This window comes from Dermacentor albipictus, chromosome 3 (genome assembly GCF_038994185.2).
Source record: "Dermacentor albipictus isolate Rhodes 1998 colony chromosome 3, USDA_Dalb.pri_finalv2, whole genome shotgun sequence".
In the NCBI taxonomy this organism is placed as follows: domain Eukaryota; kingdom Metazoa; phylum Arthropoda; class Arachnida; order Ixodida; family Ixodidae; genus Dermacentor; species Dermacentor albipictus.
In genome coordinates, this window is record NC_091823.1 from 171,756,676 (window position 1) to 171,784,414 (window position 27,739).

The 27,739-nt window shown below is 48.2% G+C and overlaps 1 protein-coding gene across 1 annotated transcript in view; it reads left to right on the forward strand.

The window, feature by feature from the left end:
- Positions 1–27,739, forward strand: part of LOC135902134 (protein SPT2 homolog) — a 136,469-nt gene that overhangs the window by 61,719 nt on the left and 47,011 nt on the right. Inside the window, exon 7 of the mRNA XM_065432065.2 lies at positions 13,838–14,113. Coding sequence (XP_065288137.1) covers positions 13,838–14,113 — 276 coding nt within the window. The remainder of the gene's footprint in view (positions 1–13,837; positions 14,114–27,739) is intronic.

The following is a 27,739-nucleotide window of genomic DNA, read 5'->3' on the forward strand; positions in this document are numbered from 1 at the left end:
TCGAGCACGGGCAAGCTGGCGTGCATGATCGGCGAGGGCGATGGCGTCGCGCGCATACTCGGTTGTTGAGGTCGCAGCAGGAGGAAGTACCGTGTCAAGGGGCAAGGTCGGTTCGCGACCGTAGAGTAGATAAAATGGAGAAAATCCGGCGGTGTCGTGCCGGGAAGAATTGTAAGCAAAGGTGACGTAAGGAAGGGCAACGTCCCAGTCGTGGTGGTCCTTCGAAACGTACTTGGACAGCATGTCGGTAAGGGTACGGTTTAAGCGCTCTGTCAGGCCATTGGTTTGAGGATGGTATGAGGTAGTGAGCTTGTGTTGAATAGAGCAGGAACGCACAATGTCGGCGATAACTTTCGAGAGGAAGTTACGACCGCGGTCAGTAAGCAGCTGTCGCGGGGCGCCATGCACTGAGATAATGTCACGCAAGAGAAAGTCCGCGACGTCAGTGGCGCAACTGGTAGGTAGAGCCCGCGTGATAGCGTATCGGGTGGCGTCATCAGTTGCGACGGCTACCCATTTGTTCTCAGAGGATGACGTGGGAAAGGGACCGAGGAGGTCTAATCCAACACGAAAAAACGGTTCCACAGGGACGGTGATCGGCTGGAGATGACCGGAAGGTAGCACCTGAGGCGTTTTCCGACGCTGGCAGGGATCACAGGCAGCAACATAGCGTCGAACGGAGCGAGCAAGACCAGGCCAATAGAAGCGGCGGCGGACGCGGTCGTACGTGCGGGTTATGCCAAGATGTCGTGCAGTGGGTGCGTCATGCATCTGAAAGAGCACAGTCTGTCGTAGATGTTGTGGCACGACAAGAAGAAGATCAGGGCCGTCAGGAAGGAAGCTCCTTCGGTACAGAATGCCGCCCTGGAGGACATATCGGCGAACGGATGCATCGGTAGGTGCAGAGCGCAGACGCTCGATGAGTACTCGCAGCGATAGGTCTCGGTACTGCTCATCGGCGATGTTAGCGAAGGCAGACACAGAGAAAATGCCGTCGGCGGTACTACTGTCGGCGTCGTCAGGCTCGTCTACCGGGTAACGAGACAGGCAGTCAGCGTCCTTGTGTAGTCGGCCAGATTTGTAGGTGACAGAGAACGAATATTCTTGGAGGCGTAAGGCCCAGCGACCAAGTCTTCCTGAAGGGTCTTTCAATGAGCATAACCAACACAGCGCGTGATGGTCTGTGATAACGGAAAAGGGTCGGCCATATAAGTATGGGCGGAACTTCGCAACCGCCCAAACTAGGGCCAGACACTCACGCTCAGTGATGGAATAGTTGCGCTCCGCGGGCGAGAGGAGCCTGCTGGCGTAAGCGATAACACGGTCGTGGCCACGCTGGCGTTGTGCAAGTACTGCGCCAATTCCGTGACCGCTGGCATCAGTACGGACTTCGGTAGGCGCAGAAGGATCGAAGTGGGCCAGAACGGGGGGCGTTGTGAGAAGATCGATGAGGAGCGAGAATGCAGAGGCCTCGTTATCGCCCCACTGGAAAGGGGCGTATTTTTTCAAAAGCTCGGTTAGTGGTCGTGCTATGGCCGCGAAATTTTGGACGAAACGGCGGAAGTACGAGCAAAGGCCGATGAAACTGCGCACATCCTTGACACACTTCGGAACAGGGAAGTGCGTAACAGCATGGATCTTGCCTGGGTCCGGTTGCACTCCGTTCGCGTCAACGAGATGTCCAAGGACGGTAATCTGGCGACGGCCGAATTGGCACTTCGATGCGCTGAGTTGCAGACCGGCTCGCCGAAAAACGTCCAGGACTGCTGAGAGGCGCTCGAGGTGCGTAGCGAATGTTGGGGAGAATACTATAACGTCGTCTAAGTAGCACAGGCACGTGGACCATTTGAAACCGTGAAGAAGGGAGTCCATCATGCGTTCAAAAGTGGCAGGAGCGTTACATAGGCTGAATGGCATCACCTTGAATTGATAAAGACCGTCGGGTGTTACAAAGGCAGTCTTCTCGCGGTCGAGATCGTCTACGGCAATCTGCCAATAGCCGGAGCGAAGGTCAATAGAGGAGAAATAGCGAGCACCGTGGAGGCAGTCAAGGGCGTCATCAATCCGAGGTAGGGGATACACGTCCTTTTTGGTAACCCTGTTAAGGTGCCGATAATCCACGCAAAAGCGCCATGAGCCATCCTTCTTTTTTACCAGCACAACCGGTGACGCCCATGGACTACATGACGGTTCAATAATGTTCTTGGCAAGCATTTTGCGAACTTCGGTGTGAATCAATTGACGCTCAGCCGGTGATACTCGATACGGGCGGCGATGAATAGGAGGGGCATCTCCGGTATTAATGCGATGTTTAACAGCTGTTGTTTGGGCCAAAGGACGATCGTTGAAGTCAAAAATATCTTGGTAGGAAATGAGAACGCGGTAGAGCGCACGAGCGTGCTCGGACGGCATGTCGGGTGCAATCATTTTCTGTAAGTTGGCGATGGTACAAGTCGCCGACTGCGATGGTAGAGGAGGATCGGTTGAATTGTCGTCTATTGAAATCGATGCTACAGAGTGATCCTCGAATGAGCAAAGTTGGGCCAGAGACATCCCGCGTGGCAGCACTTGTGTCGTCAAGGCAAAATTGACCACTGGCAGGCAGACGCAATTCGCCGTAACAGATAAAATAGTATGAGGTAGTGTGATCCCGTGTGTAAGGAGGACGTCTTGCATAGGAGCCGCGATGTAGTGACCGTCGGGCACTGGCGGGGATGACACGAAGTCAACGTAAGTCAGTGCCGAAGGTGGCAAGCGAACGAAGTCGACGGAACTGAGGCGAGGAAGGTGTTCTTCAGCGGGATCCAGAACAGGCAGGTCGAGGCGGAGAGTACTGGCGGAGCAATCGATGAGAGCAGAATGTGCGGAGAGGAAGTCGAGGCCGAGGATGATGTCGTGGGGACAGTGAGCGATGACTGTGAATAGCACGGTAGTGGAGCGATCGGCGAAGGGGACGCGGGCGGCACACATACCAATTACGGGGGCTGTTCCGCCATCGGCGACACGGACAACAGGCGTCGTGGCGGGCGTGATTATTTTCCTCAGCCGGTTACGAAGATCCGCGCTCATTACCGACAAATGTGCCCCAGTGTCTATGAGAGCTGATACAGGAACACCGTCGACTTGCACGTCAAGAAGGTTCAGAGGATTTGGCGGCGTAGGGAGCAATGCAGCGTCACCTCGAGGCGCTGCATCGTCTAGTTTTCCGGCTGGGAGCGGCGTCCGAAGGGAGTCGGCGAATAGGAACGACGGGGCTGGGGAGAGCGAGATTGTCGTCGTTGGGGCGAAGGCGAACGAGAATAGGGTCGGTTCGGCGCAGGAGAATCGGTGGCGGCATTATCTGAGCGGGCAGCATAGGGACGAGAAAGGCCACCTGGGGGGCGAGAGTAGGCAGTATATGTAGACTGGTTCAGGGAACTCCAGCGACTGCGGCAGTGCCGAGAAATGTGCCCAATTCGATGGCAGTGAAAACAAATTGGCTTGTCGTCTGCAGTGCGCCATTCAGAGGGGTTGCGGAAACGTGGAGGGTAAGAAGGTGCGGGACGGGGTGGAATCGAAGATGCCGGGTGGGGATCAGGGCGATGGGCCGAGCAGATGGTGTGAATACCCATGTTGGCGAACTCCTGGCGGACAACTGCCTGGATCAGGGAAACAGTGACTGCAGGTGCATTGGAGGGGCTGGAGTCGAACGCAGCCGGATAGGCGGCCTCGATCTCACGCCGGACAATCCTGGTAACATCGCCAGTGTTGTTGGGACGAGGAGCGTCGGCACAGGAAGATGTCGCTGGGGTGTTGGGCAGACGGGCAAACTGTTGGTCGATACGTCGGCTTTTAGCAAATTCCAGGCGGCGGCACTCTTTTATAACTGCATCCACCGTCGCGACGTTGTTAAACACGAGCAAGTTGAAGGCGTCATCGGCAATGCCTTTGAGGATGTGGGAGACCTTGTCGGACTCAGTCATGTGTGCGTCAACTTTGCGGCATAGAGCCAAGACGTCCTGAATGTACGTGACGTAGGGCTCGGTTGACGTCTGCACACGACCGGAAAGCGCCTTCTGCGCGGCAAGTTGGTGACCGTAGGGGTTGCCGAACAAGTCTCGAAGCTTTTGCTTAAGCGAATCCCAACTGGTCAGCTCATCTTCGTGCGTCCGATACCAAACTCGAGGTGTGCCACCGAGGTAAAAGACGACGTTGGCAAGCATGATAGTTGGGTCCCACCGGTTATTGCGGCTGACGTGTTCGTAAAGGCTGATCCAGTCCTCGACGTCTTCCCCATCTTTTGCCGAGAATACGCCAGGATCACGGGGAGCGGAGAGGGTGATGTAGGTCGTCGAAGTGGCAGCAGGTGTCGGAGCCGGTGGAGTCGGGTTGGCGTCGCCGGGAGCCATGAAGGTAGGCTCGACGGACCGTCCACTGCGAAGCTCCGTGACGAGGTACAGGGAACGTCCACCTCCACCAAATATGTTACGTAGGAAGACACCGACGAAAAGCTATTTACAAGTATATTTACAAGGCAATACGCCGCAGTTGACCAAGAGGCAACAGCCCGCGCTAGCTTCCAATCGTCGTCTTCGTCTTCTTCCTGCGCGGCTCTTCGTCAGTGGGAATACGACCCCGTAGCAATATTATTACGATATGATCAAGCGATGCTCAAGAAACGAACCACCGCGAGAATGACGACGAAGTTGGTCGGTGTGCTTGGCGTGAGCGAGTGTCGGCCTGGCTTCCTGGCTCCAGTGTAAACAGCCTGTAAATAGCATCTTCTGTCTGTGTCTTTCCACACGCGTGGAGGTCAGCGATACCCGTCCTCACCACGGAACTCAGAAGTGGTTGGCACACTGAGCTTGTCACCATGCCTCCTGGTGATGCGCCCACCTCTGCAACGGCTTCGGCTTGTCCCACTGCTCCAATCGTCACGGTCGCCCCACATCGCGACCCAGGTGTGTTCTCTGGCCTGGAGGGACAGGATGTTGACGACTGGATCAAACTCTATGAACACGCCAGTGCTAATAACAGGTGGGACCCAACGATTATGCTCGCCAATGTCATCTTTTATCTTGGCGGCACCCCACGCGTGTGGCACCAAACACATGACGACGAGATAACCAGTTGGGACAATTTCAAAGAGAAGCTATGGGAACTGTTCGGCGACCCCATTGGGCGCAAGGCTGCCGCGAGAAAGGCTCTTGCGTCTCGTGTTCAGTCATCTACGGAGCTGTACGTTTCCTACATCCTCGACATCTTGGCTCTATGCCGCAAGGCTGACGATGCTATGTCCGAAGCCAATAAAGTGTCGCATGTTCTAAAAGGCATCGCAGACGACACTTTCAATTTGCTTGTTTTCGGCAACGTCTCGACTATCGACGCCATCATCAAAGAATGCCGTCGCCTTGAACAAGCTAAGAGCCGCCGAATCACACCCCACATCACGCGGCTACCCAACACTGCTGCTACGTCGACATGTGAGAGTCGACCACGTCAGACCACCACCTGTGACGACGTCACCCGTATTGTTCGCCGCGAACTCGAGGCCACCTGTTCGCCAGCTTTCTCCATGACGCCTCCCGATCCGCCAGCAACCACCATTGCAATGCTCAAGAAACGAGCCGCCGCGAGAACGACGACGAAGTTGGTCGGTGCGCTTGGCACGAGCGAGTGTCGGCCTGGCTCATCGCAATGGTGGTCTGGGCGGTTGCGAAGTTCCGTCCTTACCTTTACGGTCGCCCTTTTTCTGTAGTCGCTGACCATCATGCTCTCTGCTGGCTCTCTTCGCTAAATGTTCCTACAGGCCGGCTTGGTCGATGGGCTTTGAAGCTACAAGAATTTTCATATTCCGTGGTGTACAAGTCTGGCCGCCTGCACCAAGATGCTGATAGCTTGTCGCGTCACCCTGTTGATGACTCTGACTCCTCTAATATTGCCAGTGCTTCTTGCGTATTCTCTGTATCACAGCTGCTTCATTTCGCCGATGAGCAACGCCGTGACGCCTGCATCAGAGCACTCATCGACTATTTTGAGCACTCTTTGGCCGATGCTATTCTACACCTCTTCGTCCTCCGCGACGGTACTCTATACCATTGTAATCTTCATCCGGACGGCTCTGAGTTCCTACTTGTAATACCTAAACACCTCCGCTCCACCATTATAGAAGAGCTCCACGACGCACCAACGGCAAGACATCTCGGCGTATCTCAAACCTATGACCGTGTACGTCGCCGTTTTTTTCTGGCCGGGCCTTGCCCGTTCCGTACGACGTTACGTCGCCACTTGTGAAGTTTGCCAACGACGCAAGAAGCCTTCCCAGCTCCACGCAGCCGCTTGACATTCCTGGCGAGCCCTTTCATTGTGTCGGCTTAGACCTTCTCGGCCCATTTCCGGAATCTATATCAGAGAACAAGAGGGTTGCAGTCGCGGTGGACTACGCGACCCGCTACGCCGTAACCCATGCTCTTCCGACCAGTTGCGCAACTGATGTTGCGGACTTCCTCCTACATGATATTATTTTGATGCATGGTGCTCCGCGTCAATTGCTAACAGACCGTGGCCGTACGTTTTTGGCCGAGGTCATCGATGACATCATGCAAGCCTGCACAATACGGCATAAATTTACCACCTCCTACCATCCTCAAACGAACGGCCTCACTGAGCACTTGAACCGCACCCTTACAGACATGCTATCCAAATACGTTTCCGACGACCACCGTGACTGAGACCTGGCTCTACCTTACATTACTTTGGCATACAACTCTTCCCGTCTCGAAACTGCTGGCGTTTCCCCGTTTTACCTTGTGTAGGGCTGCGAACCAACACTACCACTGGACACTGTGCTTCCGTCCTCCGCAGCTTCAACTAACGCTTATGCCCGTGATGCAATTGCCAATGCTGACCACGCTCGCCAACTTGCGCGCGCTCGTCTACAAGTGTCTCAAGACAAGCAGAAGCAACACTACGACCTCCATGACCGTGATGTCCATTTTGTGCTCGGCAGCCTTGTGTTGCTTTGGTCACCTTCGCGTAAAGTTGGCCTATGTGAAAAACTCCTTTCTTGTTACACAGGCCCATATCGTGTGCTCCGCAAAGTGACCGATGTCCTCTATGAAATCGTTCTAGCCACGCCCACTACGTCCTCCGCTGTGACAACCAGTGACATTGTCCACGTCACCCGACTCAAGCCCTACAACTCTCCACGCGCTTTGGATATTTAATAGCACCGTGACGGTGCTTTTGCCGCCGGGGGGGTAGTATTACGATATGATCAAGCGATGCTCAAGAAACGAGCTGCCGCGAGATTGACGACGAAGTTGGTCGGTGCGCTTGGCGCGAGCGTCGGCCTGGCTGCCTGGCTCCAGTGTAAATAGCCTGTAAATAGCGTCTTCTGTCTGTGTCTTTCCACAAGCAACAATATGATTATGAGGCATGCTGTAATGACGGACTCCACATTAATCTTGACCACCTAGGGTTCCCACTGCATGGGACACTGGCAGTTTTGCATTTCACCCCCATCGAAATATAGCCACCGTGGCCAGAATTTGATCCCCTGCCCTTGGGTTTAGCAGTGCAATACCAAAGCCACTATGGAACCACAGTGGCTGACCGAAAAGTATGATGGCACAAACCACGGGGTGCCAGGAGATTATATTGTGGTGATATCAATGCCAACAAGCTTCCCATTAAAAAATTATCAGCTGTGATTACAACCTCAGAGGGGACCGACACATCTGTGTTCCACATTGATACTGCACGGAGTTACCCTGACCTGGCCACAGCTTACGAGATGCACACATGGGAAAAGGGGTGTGGTCTCTTTTCGAAAAATTTGTATCAAAAAAAGAAGAACGCTATAGTGGGCCATTCTCTCCAGTACTTTCTAGTGGGTCAATCTCTCCACTGCTTTTGCTCAGGGAATGCCACTTATGCTGAAAGTCCATGCCCTGCTCTGGCGGTCAGCCCAAATGCTGGCGACTATTCAACACCTTTACAAGTGGTGGAGAGTGCTTCAGCCTACAATGTTAATCCTAGAACTTTGATCCCCTACCCTATTCTCAACCATCGCAGAAGATGCATCCCAGCAAACACCTCCTACTTTATCCCAGAAAGTGCCTTCTCAGTCGGTCCTGTGCTCTGGTGTGCCTCGCCACAGGGATTCTGCCATTTACAGCAGTGCAGATGATACCAACATGGAGGACTAGCTGACAACATATGAGAAGGTAAGCGCCCACAACAAATAAGACGACCCCAGAAAACTGAGCAATGTCCTCTTCTATATCGCGGGTGCAGCTGGTCTCTGGTACAACAACCATGAGACCGATTTTCCGACGTGGTCCTTGTTCAAGACCTCTTTAGTGACTGTGTTTGGTTGCCCTGCTGTGCGCAAACTGCGTCTGGAATCGCATTTACAAGAATGTGCACAGCAGCTGGGTGAATCATTTACCAGCTACATTGAAGATGTTCTGAACTTATGTAAGAGAGTCAACGCAACGATGTCCGAACCTGACAAAATCTGACATGTCATGAAAGGGATAGAGGATGATGCTTTCAACATGCTTCTTGCAAAGAATCCTCAGTCCGTAATTAGCACCGTCACTCGATGCCAAAGATACACGGAGCTGCGCAGACAGTGCTCGTTGACATGTTGCCCTTCATCACGCAATGAACACATTGCTAGTTTGGCTACCATCTCTGACCAGTCAGCACTGCTTGCAGAAATGAAAGCGTTCGTCCAGGAAAATGTTGCATGCCAACTTTCCTTGATGGCCTTTGCCCAGCCGCCGCATATACAACAGCCTGCTTCAAATTTTATGCCTCTGCTCCGTCGCGCAATCAAGCAAGAAATTGCTGAGGTCTTGCTAGACCAGCATCAACATCTTCCTGCAGTTTCACCACTAAGCTACACTGAAGTCATTGCAACGCCCTATACAAGACGCCCTATACAAGACGCCCTATACAAGACGCCCTATACAAGACGCCCTATACGACACCCTAGCCAAGTGGCTGCACCACTTGGCTACGCTGAAGCCATCGCAAGGACCCAACCACTCTCTCCAAGTATGCCTCTCTGCTAAGGCGACGTCGTGGCTAGGCCCTGACTGCAGCCCGCCATGCAGTCATATTAACAGCCACCCCATACTACGCGTCCTGTGATATGAATAGGACCTGCCACAGCTTACCAATAGCGTACTCCCGACAACTAGCCTATATGCTTTGAATGTGGCTACGCCAATCATGTCGCATGTTATTGTAATCATGCGCCACTGCCTAGCGCCACACCACCCGTGACAAGCCAACCCAACCGTCCATATTATGGCCCCCTCTGTTGGCTATGTCACCGACATTGTGCCTGACACCAACTACCCGCCCTTCCCTGTCTCCTTGCCATTGCTCACTGTCGCTGGTGCGACCTCCCCCATAACTCAGGACGAGGAAAACTAATCGTCGCAGTCCAAGAGGTAAGGGCTGTGGCACTGTCAAAATGTTAAAGTCCTCAACGCATTCCCTCAAACGTAATTGGAGTATATGTTGACAGCATTCCCGGGTCTGCACTCTTGGACACAGGAGCCGCTGTATGTGTTCTGGACACTAAGCTTTGCCACTTACTTTCCCAAGTCACGACACCCCTTTCTGTTCTGCACTGTCCCTCCGCACAGCCAGTCAGGGCTCAGCATATTCACCCCTTAGCAGCTTGCGCTGCTTGTGTTGTCATTGATGACATTCTATACGCCATAGAATTCATCTTTTCTTCGTGCTCTCATGACGTTGTCCTCAGCTGGGATTACCTCTAGCACCACAATGCCGTTATCCATTATGCATGGGCCGAAGTAGAATTTTTGCTGTTGTTATTGTTTTTGCTGTTGCCTCTCACCGACAATTCTTCACTTTTGAGGAAACTACTTGTCCAAGCTGACACCCACGTTCATCCAAATGCATCAACTGTTGTGCTCATGTACTGCAGTGGAATCTGAGACGCTGTTGTACTACTGTCTGATCGCTTCTGACTGATCCCATCTTCTTCTGATCCCATCTGACCGCTTTCTCATTCGGAAAGGTCTGCTGCTACCTTTTGCGACAGTGGACATCACGTAGGCCTACAGCACCATTTTAGTTTGTCACCCGTTCCCATACCTTGTGATGCTGCTCTGAGGGGAATGTCTTGGCAATGTAGAAGCGATCGAAGATGTGCAAGTTATAGACGTGCCCGATGACAGTTAATGTGCTAGTTCCAGTGTGCTCAGTGCTGTCTCTACGTGTGACCTATCTCCCAGTGATGTGTTCTGTTCTTCTATTGCCGATGACCTTACAGCAGTCCAGAGGGCTCAGCTTTTGTGCCTCTTAGAAGAATTTTGTTCTTTCAATGTAAAACAACCTTCCCTGCGCCGGACGTCAACTTTTACACATTATGTCGACACTGGATCGCAACTGCCATTGTGGCAGCATCCATATCGTGTATCTCATGCAACATCGTGCAATCAATGAACAAGTCGACAACATGCTTCAGCGCGAGGTGATACGACCTTCCAACAGTCCATGGCCATCCCCTGTTGTACTTGTTATGAAGAAAGATGGTTCTGTGTGGACTACTGGCGCCTCAACAAGATCACTTGCAAGGACATCTACCTTCTCTTGCACATAGGTGACGCGATTGACAGTTTAACGAAGCGCAGAATTCTTTTCATTTCTAGATTTGGGCTCAGGGCAGGCACGTACCCAAGTGGGGGCCCGAGGGGGCCCGCCCTCCCCTCCCCCCTCCCCCACTTTCCCCGAAATTAAGACGCATACCCCCGCCCCTCCCCATGCACGCCACCACTTCCCACACACATTCCTAAAGCGCTGCCAAATCATTGTTGAGACTTGACAGCTATTCGGCGGTCAACATTTTGCTGCCTTTTTTACTCCTTTGGATGGCAATAGTCATCGACGTTTCCTGGGGTGTAAAGGCCAGTTTCCTCATCAATTCGGTGCCCGCGCGATTAACTTCAGATGCATTTAGTTGTCACCGGCTATTCAACGGTCAAGCGCATCATTGTTGCTTCGTTAGTTCAACCTTCTTCGTTTAGACTAATCCAGGGATCAGGAAAGGGATTCAGTTCGTGATCAGCCGGTCTGTATGCACATGGAACGAGTTGCGGCCAGAGAAAATGCCAGTTGCATTTAACTTTTCTTTTTGTTTCATTATTTTCTCGAGCGAAGGCTCGCCACGATGCTTACAGATCCTCGGAACCACATACCCATGATATGGGTTAGATAAGGTGGAAAATCAAATAATGCAGACAGTGTCCATTATCAAACCCTGCAATGACCCTTAAACTCATAGGAAATATGACTGCCACCTGTTAACCGGTCTGGTTTTTCCCTAATTGTGCGGCTCTTTTCATGTAAAATTGCCAACTGGAAACAAGAGTCGCAAGGATTTAAGAAATTAAGTGATCTACTAAGGGAGAGTGCCAGGACAACAGCCAAACAGGAAGGAAATGCGAAAATTAAGAAATTTAGCCGTTCTTTATGAAAATATTTGTGGATCAACAGCTTTTTATTTAAGAAGGAAGTAGAGAAAACGCCGCCAGTAGTGGAGGACAATTTCATGTGTTCTGAATGACGCTGCTACAGTTATCATTCGAGCTGCCTAACGTAGCCACTTCTCTGCTGTGCTTATGTAGGTCTTTTTCTAACCTTCCATGGTGGGTGCAGTACATGTAGAATCGCAGCTTCCTGCGCCATACGCGGTTGTGCACGAATGGTGGCCACGCATCGTTGCGCAACTTCCCAAATAACAATACGAGTTGGTTGTGGCACTTAACTTATTAGAGCAGTAAACGAGGGATCCAAAAGAACTGGGATTGTTCCGCAAATATATATTTCTGTACAATTCCTCCAGAGCTAATTCAAAAACGCTACTATAGTCGGATACAACTTAAGTCTGCAATGAAGCCCTGCCCACGCCCTCATAACCGCTAGCCACTGTTCCTCCATGAGGCTGCAAATAATTCGTACTTCAAATTTTTCTGTTAGCCAACTAAGGCGGTAACTAGAAAAATTAATTTATTAGCGCATAATTTTATACCTTATCCCTCGCCTATTATAGTGGAATGGTGAATGCCTAATTCTTTATAGAACTGAAATAACATGCTTGTTTAGCTACAACTATTTGTTGTGAAGTTTCACTTTAGTTGGCAGCGAAGTTTCATGCGAAATGCTCAGACTCCATGCTTTGTCCATGTCTGTTGCACACCTCATTGCTTCCGCCGATGAAAAGACTCTTCAACAACAGCAGACGCTCCAGAAGTATCAAGTACAACAAACACCCTTTTGAAAAGGCTGCATGACGATGATTTTGTTTGCTTCTGTGATTGGCTGGTGGAGTAACACAACTCTGTGCGGTCCGTGTGCCTTTGTTTCCAACTGCTGTTTGTTTAAGTTATATTCTACTAAAGTAATCTTTATTTTACACTTTCACTTCTTTACTTGTTCTTGGTAGTGTTCTTCCTGCGCTTCTTGCCTGCACGAGTCCATTTGACGTGGTTCTCTGTTTGCCAAGTAAAAGAGAGGTGTATCGCACAGGCGTACCTGTAAAATACACCTTATTTCATTTTTCTTTCGTGGATTTACGTGTTTTTATGGCGAATGGTGGGTGTTATTCACATTTGTACTAGTAAAGGTACCCCCTCCCTCATTTGCATAGAAAAGTTACCTTGGTTTGCCCACCTCCCTAAAAGATATCCTGGGTATGTGCCTGTCTCAGGGTATTGGCAAGTACTTATGGCAGACGCCGATCTGCCAAAGACACCTTTGTCACACCCGATGGTTATGCGAGCTTAACGTAATGCCTTTTGGACTTTGTAATAGGCCCGCAATTTTTGAGTACTTCATGGACACAGTTCTGCATGGCTGGAAGTGGCACATGTGCTTGTGCTATCTTGATGACATTGTTTTTGCTCCTGACTTCTCCATGCACCTTCAATCGCTCCAATGTGTTTTGACATGTTTAACAAACGCTAGCCTGCAACTAAACCTACAGAAGTGCCGATTTGCAGATCGCCAACTGACAATCCTAAGTTACGCTGTATCCAAGAATGGAATTCACCCCGATACAGCCAAACTTCGGGCCACCACTGAATTCCCTAAGCCAACGTCCGTCAAAGAATTGCACAGTTTCATAGGTCTCTGCTCTTACTTCAGATGCTTCATTCGCAAATTCGTTGCCATCATATTGCCCCTCACGAAGCTACTTGGAAGCAACGGGCCCCTCACTTCGTGGTCATCCGAGTGTGACGAGGCTTTCACAGAGCTCCGTCTTTTGCTAATGTCTCTGCCAATTTTGTGCCATTATGACCCTTCGGCCCCTACTGAGGTGCACACAGATGCAAATGCTGTTGGCCTTAGCACTGTTCTTGCCCAGTGCAAATTGTAACGAAGAAGAGCAACGCTATAGTGGGCCATCCTTTCCAGTGCTTTCTCGTAGGTCAATCTCTCCAGCACTTTTGCTTAGGGAATGCTGCTCGTGCTGAGGGTCCGTGCTCTGCTCTGCTGGTCGGCCCAAATGCTGGTTACTAACTTTACACATTTTTTCTGATACGTTGCGGCCGAAATTTAGGCGGGTATGGCCCTTACGTAAGAATACACATTATCTCTCCTTTGTTTCGTTCTCTTCATCCCTTAAAATGTATTTTTTCTGTGTAGGGCAGCCAACCAAAAGTGCTTCCATGCCATTCCTTCCCCTTTCTCACTCTCCACATTGCCAGATTTCTCTCTGCTGCTTTGTCTGCCTGGCTCCTCTCGTAATTGTAGATGTTGTGTTTGCCATATTCAGTGAAAGCGTTTTCAACGCGCTTCCTAAATTTCTCAGGCGAGAGCATCCTCTGCAAAGCGACCGCCCGAGAAGACAGCCCCACCTAAGAAGCCCTCCAGCCAGCCTGCAGGGCGCCCTAGTTCCAGTGGGGGAGAGAGGAGGGACAGAGATAGTGCACCACCCTCGGTCAAGAAGCCACCTGGGAGCAGTATGGCCGACGACCGAAGACCAAAAGTCTCATCCGAGACATCTGCGCACAATCGACCGTCGTCTTCATCCCTTTCCAAAAAGCCGTCATCGTCTTCATCATCATCATCTCGAGATGCACTAAAGGTAAGAATGCCATCCACAGTGTGCTCTTTTGTACTGTGCTCTAACAGTCATGCCAAGCTGAAGATATCCTCGTGTCCCAGTTTACCCATTGTAATGCCTATGGGTGTTACCATTCCTGAAGTTGATCAGCTAATGGCTGAAACACTTTTTGTAGTGGTGCTTAGAGAACTGTTAAAATAATTGTACTTGTGAGCTTTCGTTCACAAACCATTCAGCTGCAGGAATCTTTCGAAAGTGTCGAGCATTAATGGAGGTGCAGGCTAATCAGATGATGTGAGATAAGGCAGAAAAGAGGTAAGCAGACCTTCACATCTACATATCTACATTCACCATGTAACTTCCCAGCATCTCCATTCTCATTTTTCTATTCTGCTATGCTATACACAGGCAACAAAAGAACAAACTGGAAGAAGTCCAGAACCATGTGAGGAGCACGAAACGGCGATATGGCCAAACAGGTGATGGGATTGCCATGAGCCTCTTAAAAAGTGAAAATTAGGGGTGCTTTAATATCAAATTTATTGAACGTTGGGGTGCCTCCACAGCTCCACTGAATGCCTTGGATTTTAGCTTAGCAAACGCAGAGCCACTTCGGGGTGTGCACTTGTTTGGTTTTCAAAAGACAGCGAGTGTTGCATCACAAGTCACAGAATAAGTGCCCATACTAAAGTGGGATGAGGGGATTGAGGCAACTTTGTTATTTCTTGGCGCAGAACACTGAAATTTACTCGAATCTAACTAGCACCTTTTTTCCGATGAAACGGGTCCAAAATTCTTGCACGTTAGAATCAAGAACTACCCTAAATCGCATTACCATATCACCATCGGCATTCGAAAAATGGCCACCTCGTACACGCTTCTAGCCTAGCTGCCGTAGCTTCCTCCATGTGCATATCCCCATATTGTACGTGTAACCAGGCACTGGTGTAACCTTGTCTATCGCCTGTCTTCCCGTTTTCTGCGTTTATTCAAACAGCATGGAAACGCCAACTGCAAAGACAAGCCGAGTCCACCATGATGCCGCATTTAAAAGGAAAGTTATCATGTGCGCGGAGACCGGGCCGCATCATGGGCGTTCGGAGTTCCCAAAACTTGTGTGCAGGACTGGTGCAAACAGAAGGAGTATATTTTCGCCAGCAAAGCAACAAGGAAGGGTTTCAGTGGACCAAAGTAGGGCCACTTCACCGAAATAGAAGAGCTGCTCGCGGAATACGTGCAAGAGCAGCGAGCGGCACAGTGGCCTGTGACGACCAATCTGCTCAAAGTATGGGCGATGCAATTAGCCGTACAGAAAGGGCTGATGCGGAGTGACTTCAAAGCGAGAAGGTGCTGGCTATCAAACTTTATGAAAAGAAAAAGCTTTTCTCTTCGAAGGCGGACAGGGATATGCCAAAAATTGCCAAAAGAATATGGAGAGAAATGGCACAGGTTTCAGCGGTACGTTTCCAAGTTGTGCCATAGAAACGGCTACCACTTCGGACAGATTGGAAATGCTGATCAGACATCGCTCTACTTTGACATGCCTGCCACCACAACCGTTGAAAAAAAGGGGGCGAAGCAAGTATGCATTTTGTCTGCCGGCCACGATAAAACTAGAATCACCGCAACGCTTTTTTGCACTGTGGATGGGCACGAGCTGCCCCCGTATCTTATCTTCAGACGGAAGACTCTCCCGAAAGGAATCGTGTTTCCGAGTGGCGTGATTATGCGTGCAAATGAAAAAGCTTGGATGACCATGGACTTGGTCGCTGACTGAATTGATAACGTTTGGCGAAAGAAACCCGGCGGCAGTTTGGGTATGCGTGGGACGCTTGCGCTCGACGTGTTCAGGTGCCATCTTGACCAGCGCATCAAGGACAAGCTGGCTGCATGCAACACTGACCTTGTCCTGATACCGAGCAGCATGACATCACAGCTCCAGCTGCTCAGTGTTTGTTTGAACAAGCCAGTGAAAGATAGAATTCGGGCGCTCTACGCCAAATGGCTTGTCAGTGGCTGCCACGAATTCACGCCCGCCAATAAAATGAAGCATGCCTCGCTGCAGGACTTTGCTGGATAGGTGAAAGATGCATGGTGCACGATCCCGTCTGCCATGGTCAACAAGGCCTTTAAAAAGTGCAGGATTTCGAATGCCATGGATGGCACCGAGGATGAAATGCTTTGGTCTGTTGATAGCGATGAGTTGTCTGATAGTGCCAACGAGTGATATCTATTGCCCACGTGACTCCTACCGGCACAGTGAAAATCTTGGCGGCAAGGTATGCCGCTTCCATTTGTGTTTTATTCATCGCAACTCTAGTGTATTGAGAATAAATGTGTTTTTTCCAAATGAGAGAAAATAGTATTTCTATGTAAAAGCAAAAGGTGCACGGTACTGTACTTCATTTTTTTGTTTACGGAAAACGGGTGTACGTTACAATTGAGGGTGCTTCAGAATTGAGTAAGTATAGTAGTCCTGTAAAAAGGGGTCGTTGTATCAGTAGTTTATATGCAGACTGGCCCTTGAAAATACACCAACGTTAACTGTACAGTGCAGTCCACTTATAATGATACCACATATAATGATACATTGGTTATAACGATGGGTCGACATGAGAGTGTCATTTTATACATAGGTCCATGGGGAAAAAAAACCATTTATGTTTAACGATAGGTTATTCACCGCATATCGGATATAACGATCAAAATTTTGCCGTCTAGACGGCGTTTTCCGTGCCAAATAATCGTAACATTTGCATTGCTTATTTCCCTGAAACGAACGATGTCGAGACGAGGCGATGTTTACCTCCGTAAGTTTGCATCGGCTGCCATTACCGCGCAGTGCATCCCGCCCCACCCGCGCACCGGAGAATAGCTGAGTAGGTGCAGCGCGCCACAACATGGCACTAGCTGCTTCATGCATGTCGGCCACAGTCGCTCCAAAGGAGAGAGAAAGAAAAAAAAAGCGACAAACAAAACGGCGCAGTGGCGTCCGTACGCGTCTCTCTCTCGCGCTATAGCAGGCTGACACCACCGAAGCAGCGTGCAACCAACGGTTCAACCCAGTTCAAAGATGGCGCTGACAAAGCGCAATGCTGTGTCGCTTGACACCAAGGTGGATATTTTGCAGGGCTTTCAATGCGGCTTCAAGGTGAGCGCCCTTGTGAAGAAGTATGAGCTCGCCCAGTTAACGATATCAACCATCTTGAAAACCGGGAGCACCGCGATTGTGAAGGCAGGAGCTATCAGTGGCCATGCCGATCAGCGGAAAAGGGTTAGAGACCCTTTGTACGCCGATGTTAAAGAGGTGCTTTACCAGTGGTTCATCACCAATTGCTTCAAAAAGGCGGGCATTTTGCGTAGGGACGAACTTCCCCAACCCACTGAGACCAACACGGTGGAAGCCGCTGACAATACGAAGCTCTGGGAGCTCGTTGCTACTGGTGACACAGGTGGTGCGTCGAAGGAGGAGTTTTTGACTGCAGACAGTGCTGCCTCGTTCTGCGATGAGGTCATCGACGAGGCGAACGCCGAAGAGGTGCTGTCACTACAGACGGCAAAGTTGTGTGACGGTGGCAACGGCAGCAGTGACAGTGACAACAAGATTGACAGTGGCTCCTTGACCCCGACCTCGATGTCCACGCAAAGTGCCCTGTCGTCGATCGACTCCTTAATTGATTCTGTGCATGCTAAAGGATTGCTGCCAGTGTTCGCGCAGCAGCTGGAATCTATGCACACCGCGGTTGTGAAGTTGAAGCTGCCGCAAAAGCAAGTGCAGATTTCGGACATTTTCGGCGCGCCTAACCCTTGACACGGTCATTGGCGCTAGAAATAAAGTTTGTTTTTCACGGCCTACTTTTTACATCATCTATTCTTTAGAGCAAGTAGCGAATTTGAGTTCGGAGCTGCAAAGGTATATTCCGCATTTAAAAAAAAAAATTTTTAATAACTGTAGTCCAGATATAGCGATCATCGGTTATAACGATCATATTTTTCGTCTTTCTCGATATCATTATAAGTGGAATGCACTGTACATTGAAAATGGTATTAGAAGCCTAAATACAAATTTTCTAATTACAGTGGAACCTCGGTTATATGATTTTGAGGAGACCACGTAAAACTGTCGTATAATCCGGGTGTTGTATATAGTGCAGTCAATTTATAATGATACCAGGTTATAAAAATGAATCGATTTAAGAGTATCAACTTGTGCATTAGGGCTATAAGAAAAAAAAATCATATATCACAGTATTTTATTCACCGCATATTGGATATAACAGTAAAAATTTTGCCATCTGGATCGCGTTTTCCATGCAGAATAATAATTACATTTGTGTTGCTAAGTTCTCCTTGAACAAACGATGTCGAGATGGGGCTAAAAGTTTTCCAATGCGAGTTTGTATGTGCTGCCATTAACCGCGCAGCACATTCTAGCTGCGCGCCGATTTTTAAAGCCATGGAGAGCATCGTAAGCTAGTACAGCGTGCCACGAGATGGTGGCAGCTGCTTTGTTTCTGTGTCGCCTGCGATCATGCTTCACTATGCTATGGAACCACGCATGAAGGGAGAGGGAAGAAGAAGCAAAAAACGAAGTGGTGCCCGCCCTTTCTGCACTCTCTCGGAGAGCGCAAAAATGCGCTGTAGAAGCAACCTCGAAGCAGCAGACTGCCCAGTTTACAGAAGATGGTGCCAACTAAGTGCAAAGCTGTGTTGCTTGAGACGAAGCTGCAAATTTAGCAAGTGTGAGCCCGCAGAGGAGGGTGACAATCATGACGACTGCAACCAGGGCCCATGCTGATCAACGGAAAAGGCGGGCTTTGTGCGCCAGGGTGAAGCTCCCCATGATAGTGAAACCAACACTGACGCTGATATTACCACCAACATTATCAAGCTCTCGGAGCACGTTGCTACAGAGGATGACCCAGGGGGTGCTTCGATAGAAGTGTTTCTGACTGTGGATAGTGTGGCCTCGTTCTGTAAATAGATATCCGATGAGGCGATCTCGCAATAGGTGGCGGCGTTGTGTAATGGAGGCGACAAGATTGACAATGGCCTGTCTTTGACACCGATCACGATTGAGTTGCTCGTTGATTTCATCATCATCAGCAGCATCAACCCATTTTATGTCCACTGCAGGACGAAGGCATCTCCCTGCGATCTCCAATTACCCTTGACCTGCGTCAACTGATTCCAACTAGCACCTGTGAATTTCCCAATATCATCGCACCACCTAGTCTTCTGCCTTCCTCTACTGCGGCTCCCTTCTTTTGGTACCCATTTATATAGCCCTAATGGTCTAAAGGTTATATAACCTGTGCATTACATGACCTGTCCAGCACCATTTTTTTCTCTTAATGCCAATTAGAATATCGGCTATACCCGTTTGCTCTCTGATCGAAACCGGTCTTTCTGTCTTTTAACGTTATGCCTAGCAATCTTCATTCCGTTGCTCTTTGTGCAGTCCTTAACTTTTTCTCAAGCTTCTTTGTCAGTCTCCAAGTCTCTGCCCAATATGTCAGCACTGGTAAAATGTACTGATTGTATACTTTCCTTTTCAATGATAACGGTAAGCTCCCAGTCAGGAGCTGACAATGTGTGTCGCATGCGCTCCAACCCATTTTTATTCTTCTGTGACGTTCCTTCTCAGGGTCAGGGTTCCCTGTTATTAGTTGACCTAGGTAGACGTACTCCTTCACAGACTCTAGAGGCTGACTTGCGATCCTGAACTTTTGTTCCCTTGCCCGGTTATTCATCATTATCTTTGTCTTCTGCATATAAATCTTCAACCACACTCTTACACTCTCCCTATTAAGGTCCTCAATCATTTGTTGTAGCTCGTCTGCAGTGTTGCTGAATAGAACAGTGTCATCAGCAAACCAAAGGATGCTGAGGTGTTCACTGTCGATCTTTCCTCCTAAACCTTCCCAGTTTAATATCTATGATACTTCTTCCAAGCAAGCAGTGAATAGCACTAGAAAGATTGTGTCTCCTTGTCTGAACCCTTTCTTTATAGGTATCTTCCTACTTGTCGTGTGTAGAATTAAGGTGGCTGTGGAATCTCTGTAGATATTTTCCAAGCTATTTATATAAGCAGTCTGTACTCCTTGATTACGCAATGCCTCTATGGCTGCCGGTATCTATACTGAATCGAATGCTTTTTCGTAATCTATGAAAGCCACATAAAGAGGCTTATTGCACTCTGCGGATTTCTTGATAACCTGATTAATGACATGGATGAGATCCATTGACGAGAATCCCTTCCTGAAGCCCGCCTGCTCCCTTGGTTGATTAAGTCCAGTGTTGCCCTTACCCTATTGGAGATTATTTTGGTAATTATTTTATATAATACTGGGAGTACGCTAATAAGCCTATAATTTTTCAGTTTTTTAACGTCTCCCTTTTTGTGCATTAGTACATAACATTCGCATTCTTCCAGTTTTCTGGGACCTTTGAAGTTGATAGACACTTCGTATAGTGAGCCGCCAGTTTTTCAATCATTATGTCCTCTCCGTGTTTAATTAAATCGACTGTTATTCTATCTTCTCCTGCCACCTGTCCCCGTTTCATGTCTTGCAAGGCCCTTCTGACTTCATCACTAGTTATAGGAGGAGTTTCTGTATCCCGTTCATTACTGTTCCTAATTGAGGTATCCTGGCTCCTCTGGGTACTGTACAGGTCAGTATAGGATTCTTCCGCTGCTTTTACTATACCTTCGAGATTGCTGATGATGTTACCCTGCTTATCTTTCAATGCATACATCTTGGTTTGTCCTATGCCAAGTTTCCTTCTCACTGATTTCAGGCTGCGTTCATTTCTTATGGCTTCTTCAGTCTTTTCTGATGGTATAATTTCGAATATCACTTATTTTCACCTGGTTGATCAGTTTTGACAGCTCCGCGAATTCTATCTTATCTCTTGAGTTGGGCACTTTCATTCTTTGTCATTTCTTTATTTCATGCAAGCTAAATTATTGCCTCCATTGTTCACGCAGCAGTTTAGCTCGATGCACACCGCAATTGTGAGCTTAAAACTCTTGCGAAAGCAAGTGCAAATTTCTTACTATTTCAGCACTCCTAAAGCTTGACACACTGTTTAGAGGTATAAATAAGTGTATTATTTTTCACTGCCTACTTTGTACGTCTATCTTTTAGCACAAGTGGCAAATATGGTTTCAAAGCTTTGAAGGTATGTTCGATAGGGTTTTTTCTTTCTTTTTCTTCTTTTCTTAATGGCAGTCTGGATATAGCGATACTTGGTTATAATGATCATATTTTTTTCCTTGTTCTTGATATCGTTATAAGTGGACTGCGCTGCACTCTAAAAACTAAGAATATAGGCAGTGATGGTCAGTCTTGCCCAAAACACGAGTACAGACCACCTGAATATGCCTGCATCACGAACCTGCACTGCTCCAAGGAAGGTAGGTTAAGTTATTTAACGAAAAAATGACAACCAAGCATTTTATTGGAAGATGCGTGAGCGAATCTTTATTCTCACCTTTAAAATAAATCGGTAATCCTTTTCTGGATGTTTACTCAGCCGCAACACATCGTCAGCTTCTTCTCAAGAGCTGCAGCATCTGGCAGCAAGTCGCCGGCATTGTTGCGTGTACAAACTGCCAAATGGTGTCGACGCTGAGCAACACGTTCGAGCAAGTTGGAACGAACGGACAATTCGGAAACAAGTTCACTTATAGTTGTCAACGGACGTGGAGACAGCTTTCCTTGGGCAGTATTCTTGGGTGATCCCTTTTGGAGATAATTTGACTTTCATAAAATTTTGCGTGACTGTGCAGCGAAAACATCCGTGCCATGTGTTTTTGGTGCTGTGCCAAGCTCGTTATCTGTGCCTAGAGCACTGTCGGCTGTATACTTCGAGGGATTCAGCACCGGGACGAGCCAAGACTCATGAAAGCGAAACTATCTCTGTGAGTGATCGCGCAGTATCACGTCACCTTCGAGCTTGTTTGAGATTGAGTACTTCTTAAGAGTACTTCTTGAGTACTTCTTATGCCAGGTTAGGTAGGAAGCAGGCTGGAGACAAGTCAGTGGAAGAATGTGGCATAGGTTATAGGAATAGCAGGGGAGAATTATTAGTGGAGTTTGCAGAACGGAATAATTTGCCGATAATGAATACCTTCTTCTGCAAGCGGGATAGCCAAAAGTGGACGAGAAGGAGGCCGAATGGCGAGACTAGAAATGAAATAGACTTCATACTCTGCACTAACCCTGGCATCATACAAAATGTGGACGTGCTTGGCAAGGTGCGCTGCAGTGACCATAGGATGGTAAGATCTTGAATTAGCCTAGACTTGAGGAGGGAACGGAAGAAATTGGTACATAAGAAGCTGATCAATGAGCTAGCAGTAAGAGGGAAAATAGAAGAATTCCGGATCAAGCTACAGAACAGGTATTCGGCTTTAACTCAGGAAGAGGACCTTAGTGTTGAAGCAATGAACAACAATCTTATGGGCATCATTAAGGAGTGTGCAATAGAAGTCGGTGGTAACTTTGTTAAACAGGATACCGGTAAGCTATCGCAGGAGACGAAAGATCTGATCAAGAAACGCTAATGTATGAAAGCCTCTAACCCTACAGCTAGAATAGAACTGGCAGAACTTTCCAAGTTAATCAACAAGCGTAAGATAGCTGATATAAGGAAGTATAATATGGATAGAATTGAGCATGCTCTCAGGGATGGAGGAAGCCTAAAAGCAGTGAAGAAGAAACTAGAAATCGGCAAGAATCAGATGTATGTGTTAAGAGACAAAGCCGGCAATGTCATTACTAATATGGATGCGATAGTTCAAGTGGCTGAGGAGTTCTATAGAGATTTATATCGTACCAGTGGCACCCACGACGATAATGGAAGAGGGAATATTCTAGAGGAATTTGAAATCCAACAAATTACGCCGGAAGAAGTAAGAAAGCCGTGGGAGCTATGCAAAGGGGGAAGGCAGCTGGGGAGGATCAGGTAACTGCAGATTTATTGAAGGATGGTGGGCAGATTGTTCTAGAGAAACTGGCCACCCTGTATACGCAATGCCTCATGACCTCGAGCGTACCGAAATCTTGGAAGAACACCAACATAATCTTAATCCATAAGAAAGGGGACGCCAAAGACTTGAAAAATTATAGACTGATCAGCTTACTGTCCATTTCCTACAAAATATTTACTAAGGTAATCATAAATAAAATCAGGAACACCTTAGACTTCTGTCAACCAAAGGACCAGGCAGGATTTCGTAAAGGCTACTCAACAGTAGACCATATTCACACTATCAATCAGGTGATAGAGAAGTGTGCAGAACATAACCAACCCATACGAGAAAGCATTTGATTCAGTTGAAACCTCAGCAGCCATGCAGACACTACGGAATCAGGGTGTAGACGAGCCATATGTAAAAATACTGAAAGATATCTATAGCGGCTCCACAGCCACCGTAGTCCTCCATAAAGAAAGCAACGAAATCCCAATAAAGAAAGACGTCAGGCAGGGAGATACGATCTCTCCAATTCTATTCACAGCGTGTTTACAGGAGGTATTCAGGGACCTTGATTGGGAAGAATTGTGGATAAGAGTTAATGGAAAATACCTTAGTAACTTGCAATTCGCTGATGATATTGTCTTGCTTAATAACTCAGGAGACCAATTGTAATGCATGCTCACTGACCTTCACAGGCAAGCAGAAGGGTTAGTCTAAAAATTAATCTGCAGAACACTAAAGTAATGTTCAACAGGCTCGGAAGAGAACAGCAGTTTACAATAGGTAGCAAGGAACTGGAAGTGGTAAGAGAATACATCTACTTAGGGCAGGTAGTGACCGCGGATCCGGATCATGTAACTGAAATAATCAGAAAAATAAGAATGGGCTGGCGTGTGTTCGGGAGGCATTCTCAGATCATGAACAGCAGGTTGCCATTATCCCTAAAAAGAAAAGTGTATAACAGCTGTGTTTTACCAGTACTCACCTACGGGGCAGAAACCTGGAGGCTTAGGAAAAGGGTTCTACTTGAGGACGACTCAACGAGCTATGGAAAGAAGAATGGTGGGCGTAACGTTAAGGGATAAGAAGAGAGCAGATTGGGTAAGGGAACAAACACGATTTAATGACATCTTAGTTGAAATCAAGAAAAAGAAATGACATGTAATGAGGAGTAAAGATAACCGATGGTCATTAAGGGTTATGAACTAGATTTCAAGATAAGGGAAGCATAGAAGGGGGCAGCAGAAAGTTAGGTGGGCGGATGAGAATAAGAAGTTTGCAGGAACATGGCCACAATTAGCACAGGACAGGGGTAGTTGGAGAAGTATGGGAGAGGCCTTTGGCCCTGCAGTGGGCTTAGCCAGGCTGACGATGAGGATGTTCACTTCTCAAGAGACTGCCCCACCATTTCATTTGGAGACGGTACCAGGCCACTACACGTTCCACAGAGCCTTTCTGACCGGCCTCACATTTATAGAAGGCATCCAGCTTGTCCTGCCCTCTGCGAATCGTTGATGTTGAGCTGCTGAGCCATGGTGGAGTTTCCCTCTTTCTCAGCCATCAAAATTGGTTGTCTCTCAAAGCGGGCATCACATCGAATGTGCTATGTCACCATAACATCATGAATAAGTGGAGTCAAAGTGCGAAAGACCACAGGGTACTGAAGCATTGTAACCGTGACACAACTACAGTGACAATGGCATCGAGTAAGACAAAAGAACAAGTTTTGACTTTGGTTGACTTGTGTATAAATTAGAACGAAATGTAAAGGTACAGGTTGCCAACGTAACACTAAAAACTGCGGAATTTAGGATTCTTATTTTAAAATTGTTAATTTTGTCGTTATTCGAATGTAACGCATGCGTCGAGTTCAAGCAACGAAAATCACGGAAAAAAACACTTGCGTTACAATCGAGTATACATGGTATTGCACACCTGTTATCAGCTGGCTGCAGTGTGCTCATGTGCCAGGCTGCATCTGCTTAGGGCTTTCCTTTTTTCTGAACGGTACCAGAGAGGCATCTTACAAGGCGGAGTTGACGTAATCTTGTGTGAATAATACATTATTTTTATGGGGGTTTTGCCTGGACTAAACCGATTCGTTGCAAAATGCGGGTCATCGCATAACTGGGAGACGTGTAATTGAGGTTTCACTTTAATATCATTGGCGGATTTTGTTATAGTACAAGTACATTTTTTGGATTACAGTAAAACAAACGGGATCAAAATCCATCCAGTCGTTATGCTATGCTTTCTACAAACAAAGTGGCAGACACAAAAAACGCTTGCATTGCAAGGTTTCTGGAATGGTATTTAAACAGTCCATGTTGACTTAGTATTAGCCTTTAGTGTCCCTTTAATAACATCCTTGCAGACCATAACCATATTTTTACCACTCTGCTAGGTTGCACGTCCCTGGTGGTTCACAAAATAGACACAGGCAGCCACTCACCAGTTAGATGCAAGCTGCGCCCGGTTAACAGCCAAAAGAGACAAATTCTTGATGGGTGTATCCAAGATTTGCTGGACCAAGACCTCATTGAGCGCTGCTCCAGTTTCTGAGCCAGTGCCTCTGTATTAGTAAAGAAGAAAACTGGAGGATATTGCCTTGCGGTAGATTACAGACCCTTAAATGCAATTGCAACTGTGTCAGTATATCTCATGCCCCGCACAGACTGGGTACTGGCTCAGCTCGGCCGCGGTAGGTGGTTCATGAGCCTCGACCTTGCTCAAGGCTTCTTTCAAGTGTTACTTGCTCCCGAAGATGTACCGAAGACTGCATTCCTGTGCCATAGAGGAGTGTTTCAATTTAAGCGAATGCCATTTGGAGTAGTAGTTTGGCCAGCAACATTTCAGTCTCTCATGGACAAAGTGTTAGAAGGCATAAAACACAACTACTGCATGGCATTTCTTGACAATGTGTTCATTTATTCAGAAACTTTTGAGGACCACCTACAACATATCGATGAGGTACTGAAAAGAATTGGCTCTGCAGGTCTGACAATCAATCCCAACAAAGTTACATGCTGTGAACAGGCATAAAAATTCCTTGGACATGTAATCTCTCCAGGCAAATGTCAACCTGACCCAGACAAGGTGCGAGCAGTTGCAGTTCTCATGCCCTAAAACAGTCAAGGAGCACCAAATGTATTTGGGCCTTGTGGGATATCCTCTGGTTTTTCTGATTTTATCCTCTGGATTTTATCCTCTGGCTTTCTGACAAAGCCAGACCCCTGACAGCTCTCCTCAAAAAAGGAGCCCATTGTGTTTGGGGTGCCGAGCAACAGACAGCATTCGAGACTGAGGCTAACGCTGGCAGGAGAGGTGGCTGTGGTATTGCCTGACCGGAACGGGCCCTTTGTGATGGAAACAGATGCCAGTGGCACTGGCATATCGGCAGTGTTGCGGGATGTTGAAGGTGAACTCAGGCCTGTGTCATTTATAAGCAGGACCCTCAGGGCTGCTGAAAAGAACTATACTGTCCAAGAATGGGAATGCCTCGCTGTGGTGTGTGCTGTCGATAAATTCCGACCGTATGTAGAATTCACATCATTTGAAGTGCATTGTGATCATGCATCATTGGCTTGGATGTTGACAACTGAGCAGACATTGTGTAGAGTGTGACGTTGGTTGTTGAGATTACAAGGGTTCAAGTGCACCATAAGGCATCATAAAGAACGGGCCAACATCCTAGCGGATGCACTAAGCAGGTGCCCCATCCCTGTTGCCGAATCTGCTCAGCTGTGTTTAGTGGAGGACTGGTTTCCAATCGAAATGCAAGAGCCACAACAAACCATTCGTTTTGAACTGACAGCCCCTGTTGACGTGACTGGTGTGTCTCCACTCACCGACACTGCAAAGTTCCAGTTGGCACAACCCAAGGATCCACTGCTGCTGCAGCTGCTGCAATATTTAAAGTCTGGCATGCTACCTGGTGACCCTAAAGACTCCAAGAGGGTACAGGACCTAGCTGATGACAGCAAAATCTTCAACAATGGTATCCTTATGTACACAGTTGGTACATGTAAGGTCACCTGGCTTCCGCTGCACTTACGAGACATGGCACTGAAAATGGAGCATGACCACCTCCTAAGTGGGCATTGAGGCTTTTTTAAAACTTGGAAATGTGTGAAGAGCCGGTTCACATGGCTTGGTATCTGCTCCGATATCTCCTGTTACATCCACAGCTGCCAGCAGTGCCAGGCTTTCAAACCTCACTGGGAAAAACCAAAAGGACTGATGGGCAGTTCATGGGCCACCCACCTAATGCAGCAGCTAAGTGTCGACCTTATTGGGCCACTGCCCACAACCCCTTGGCGCCACAAGTACATCCTGGTGGTGCAGGACAACTTCACGAAGTTGGCAGAGAATTTACCATTACATGCACCTACCTCCAAATTGATCAACAATAAAATGATCAATGTTTTTGCCGGCATGGTGTGCCTAGCTCCACCTCTGGCGACAATGGCAAACCATTCATAAGCAAACTGGGGAAAGGCATTCTCCAGCACTGGGGAATCAAGGAGAGCCACACAGTCCCATACAGACCAGCAGGACAGACTGTGGAACGCCATAACGCAACGGTTAACCCTTTCGCTGTCGGACCTTTCTGGCCGTGACGCACCCCCAGTGTCAGCTTGGTTTCAGGGAACGAGCATAAC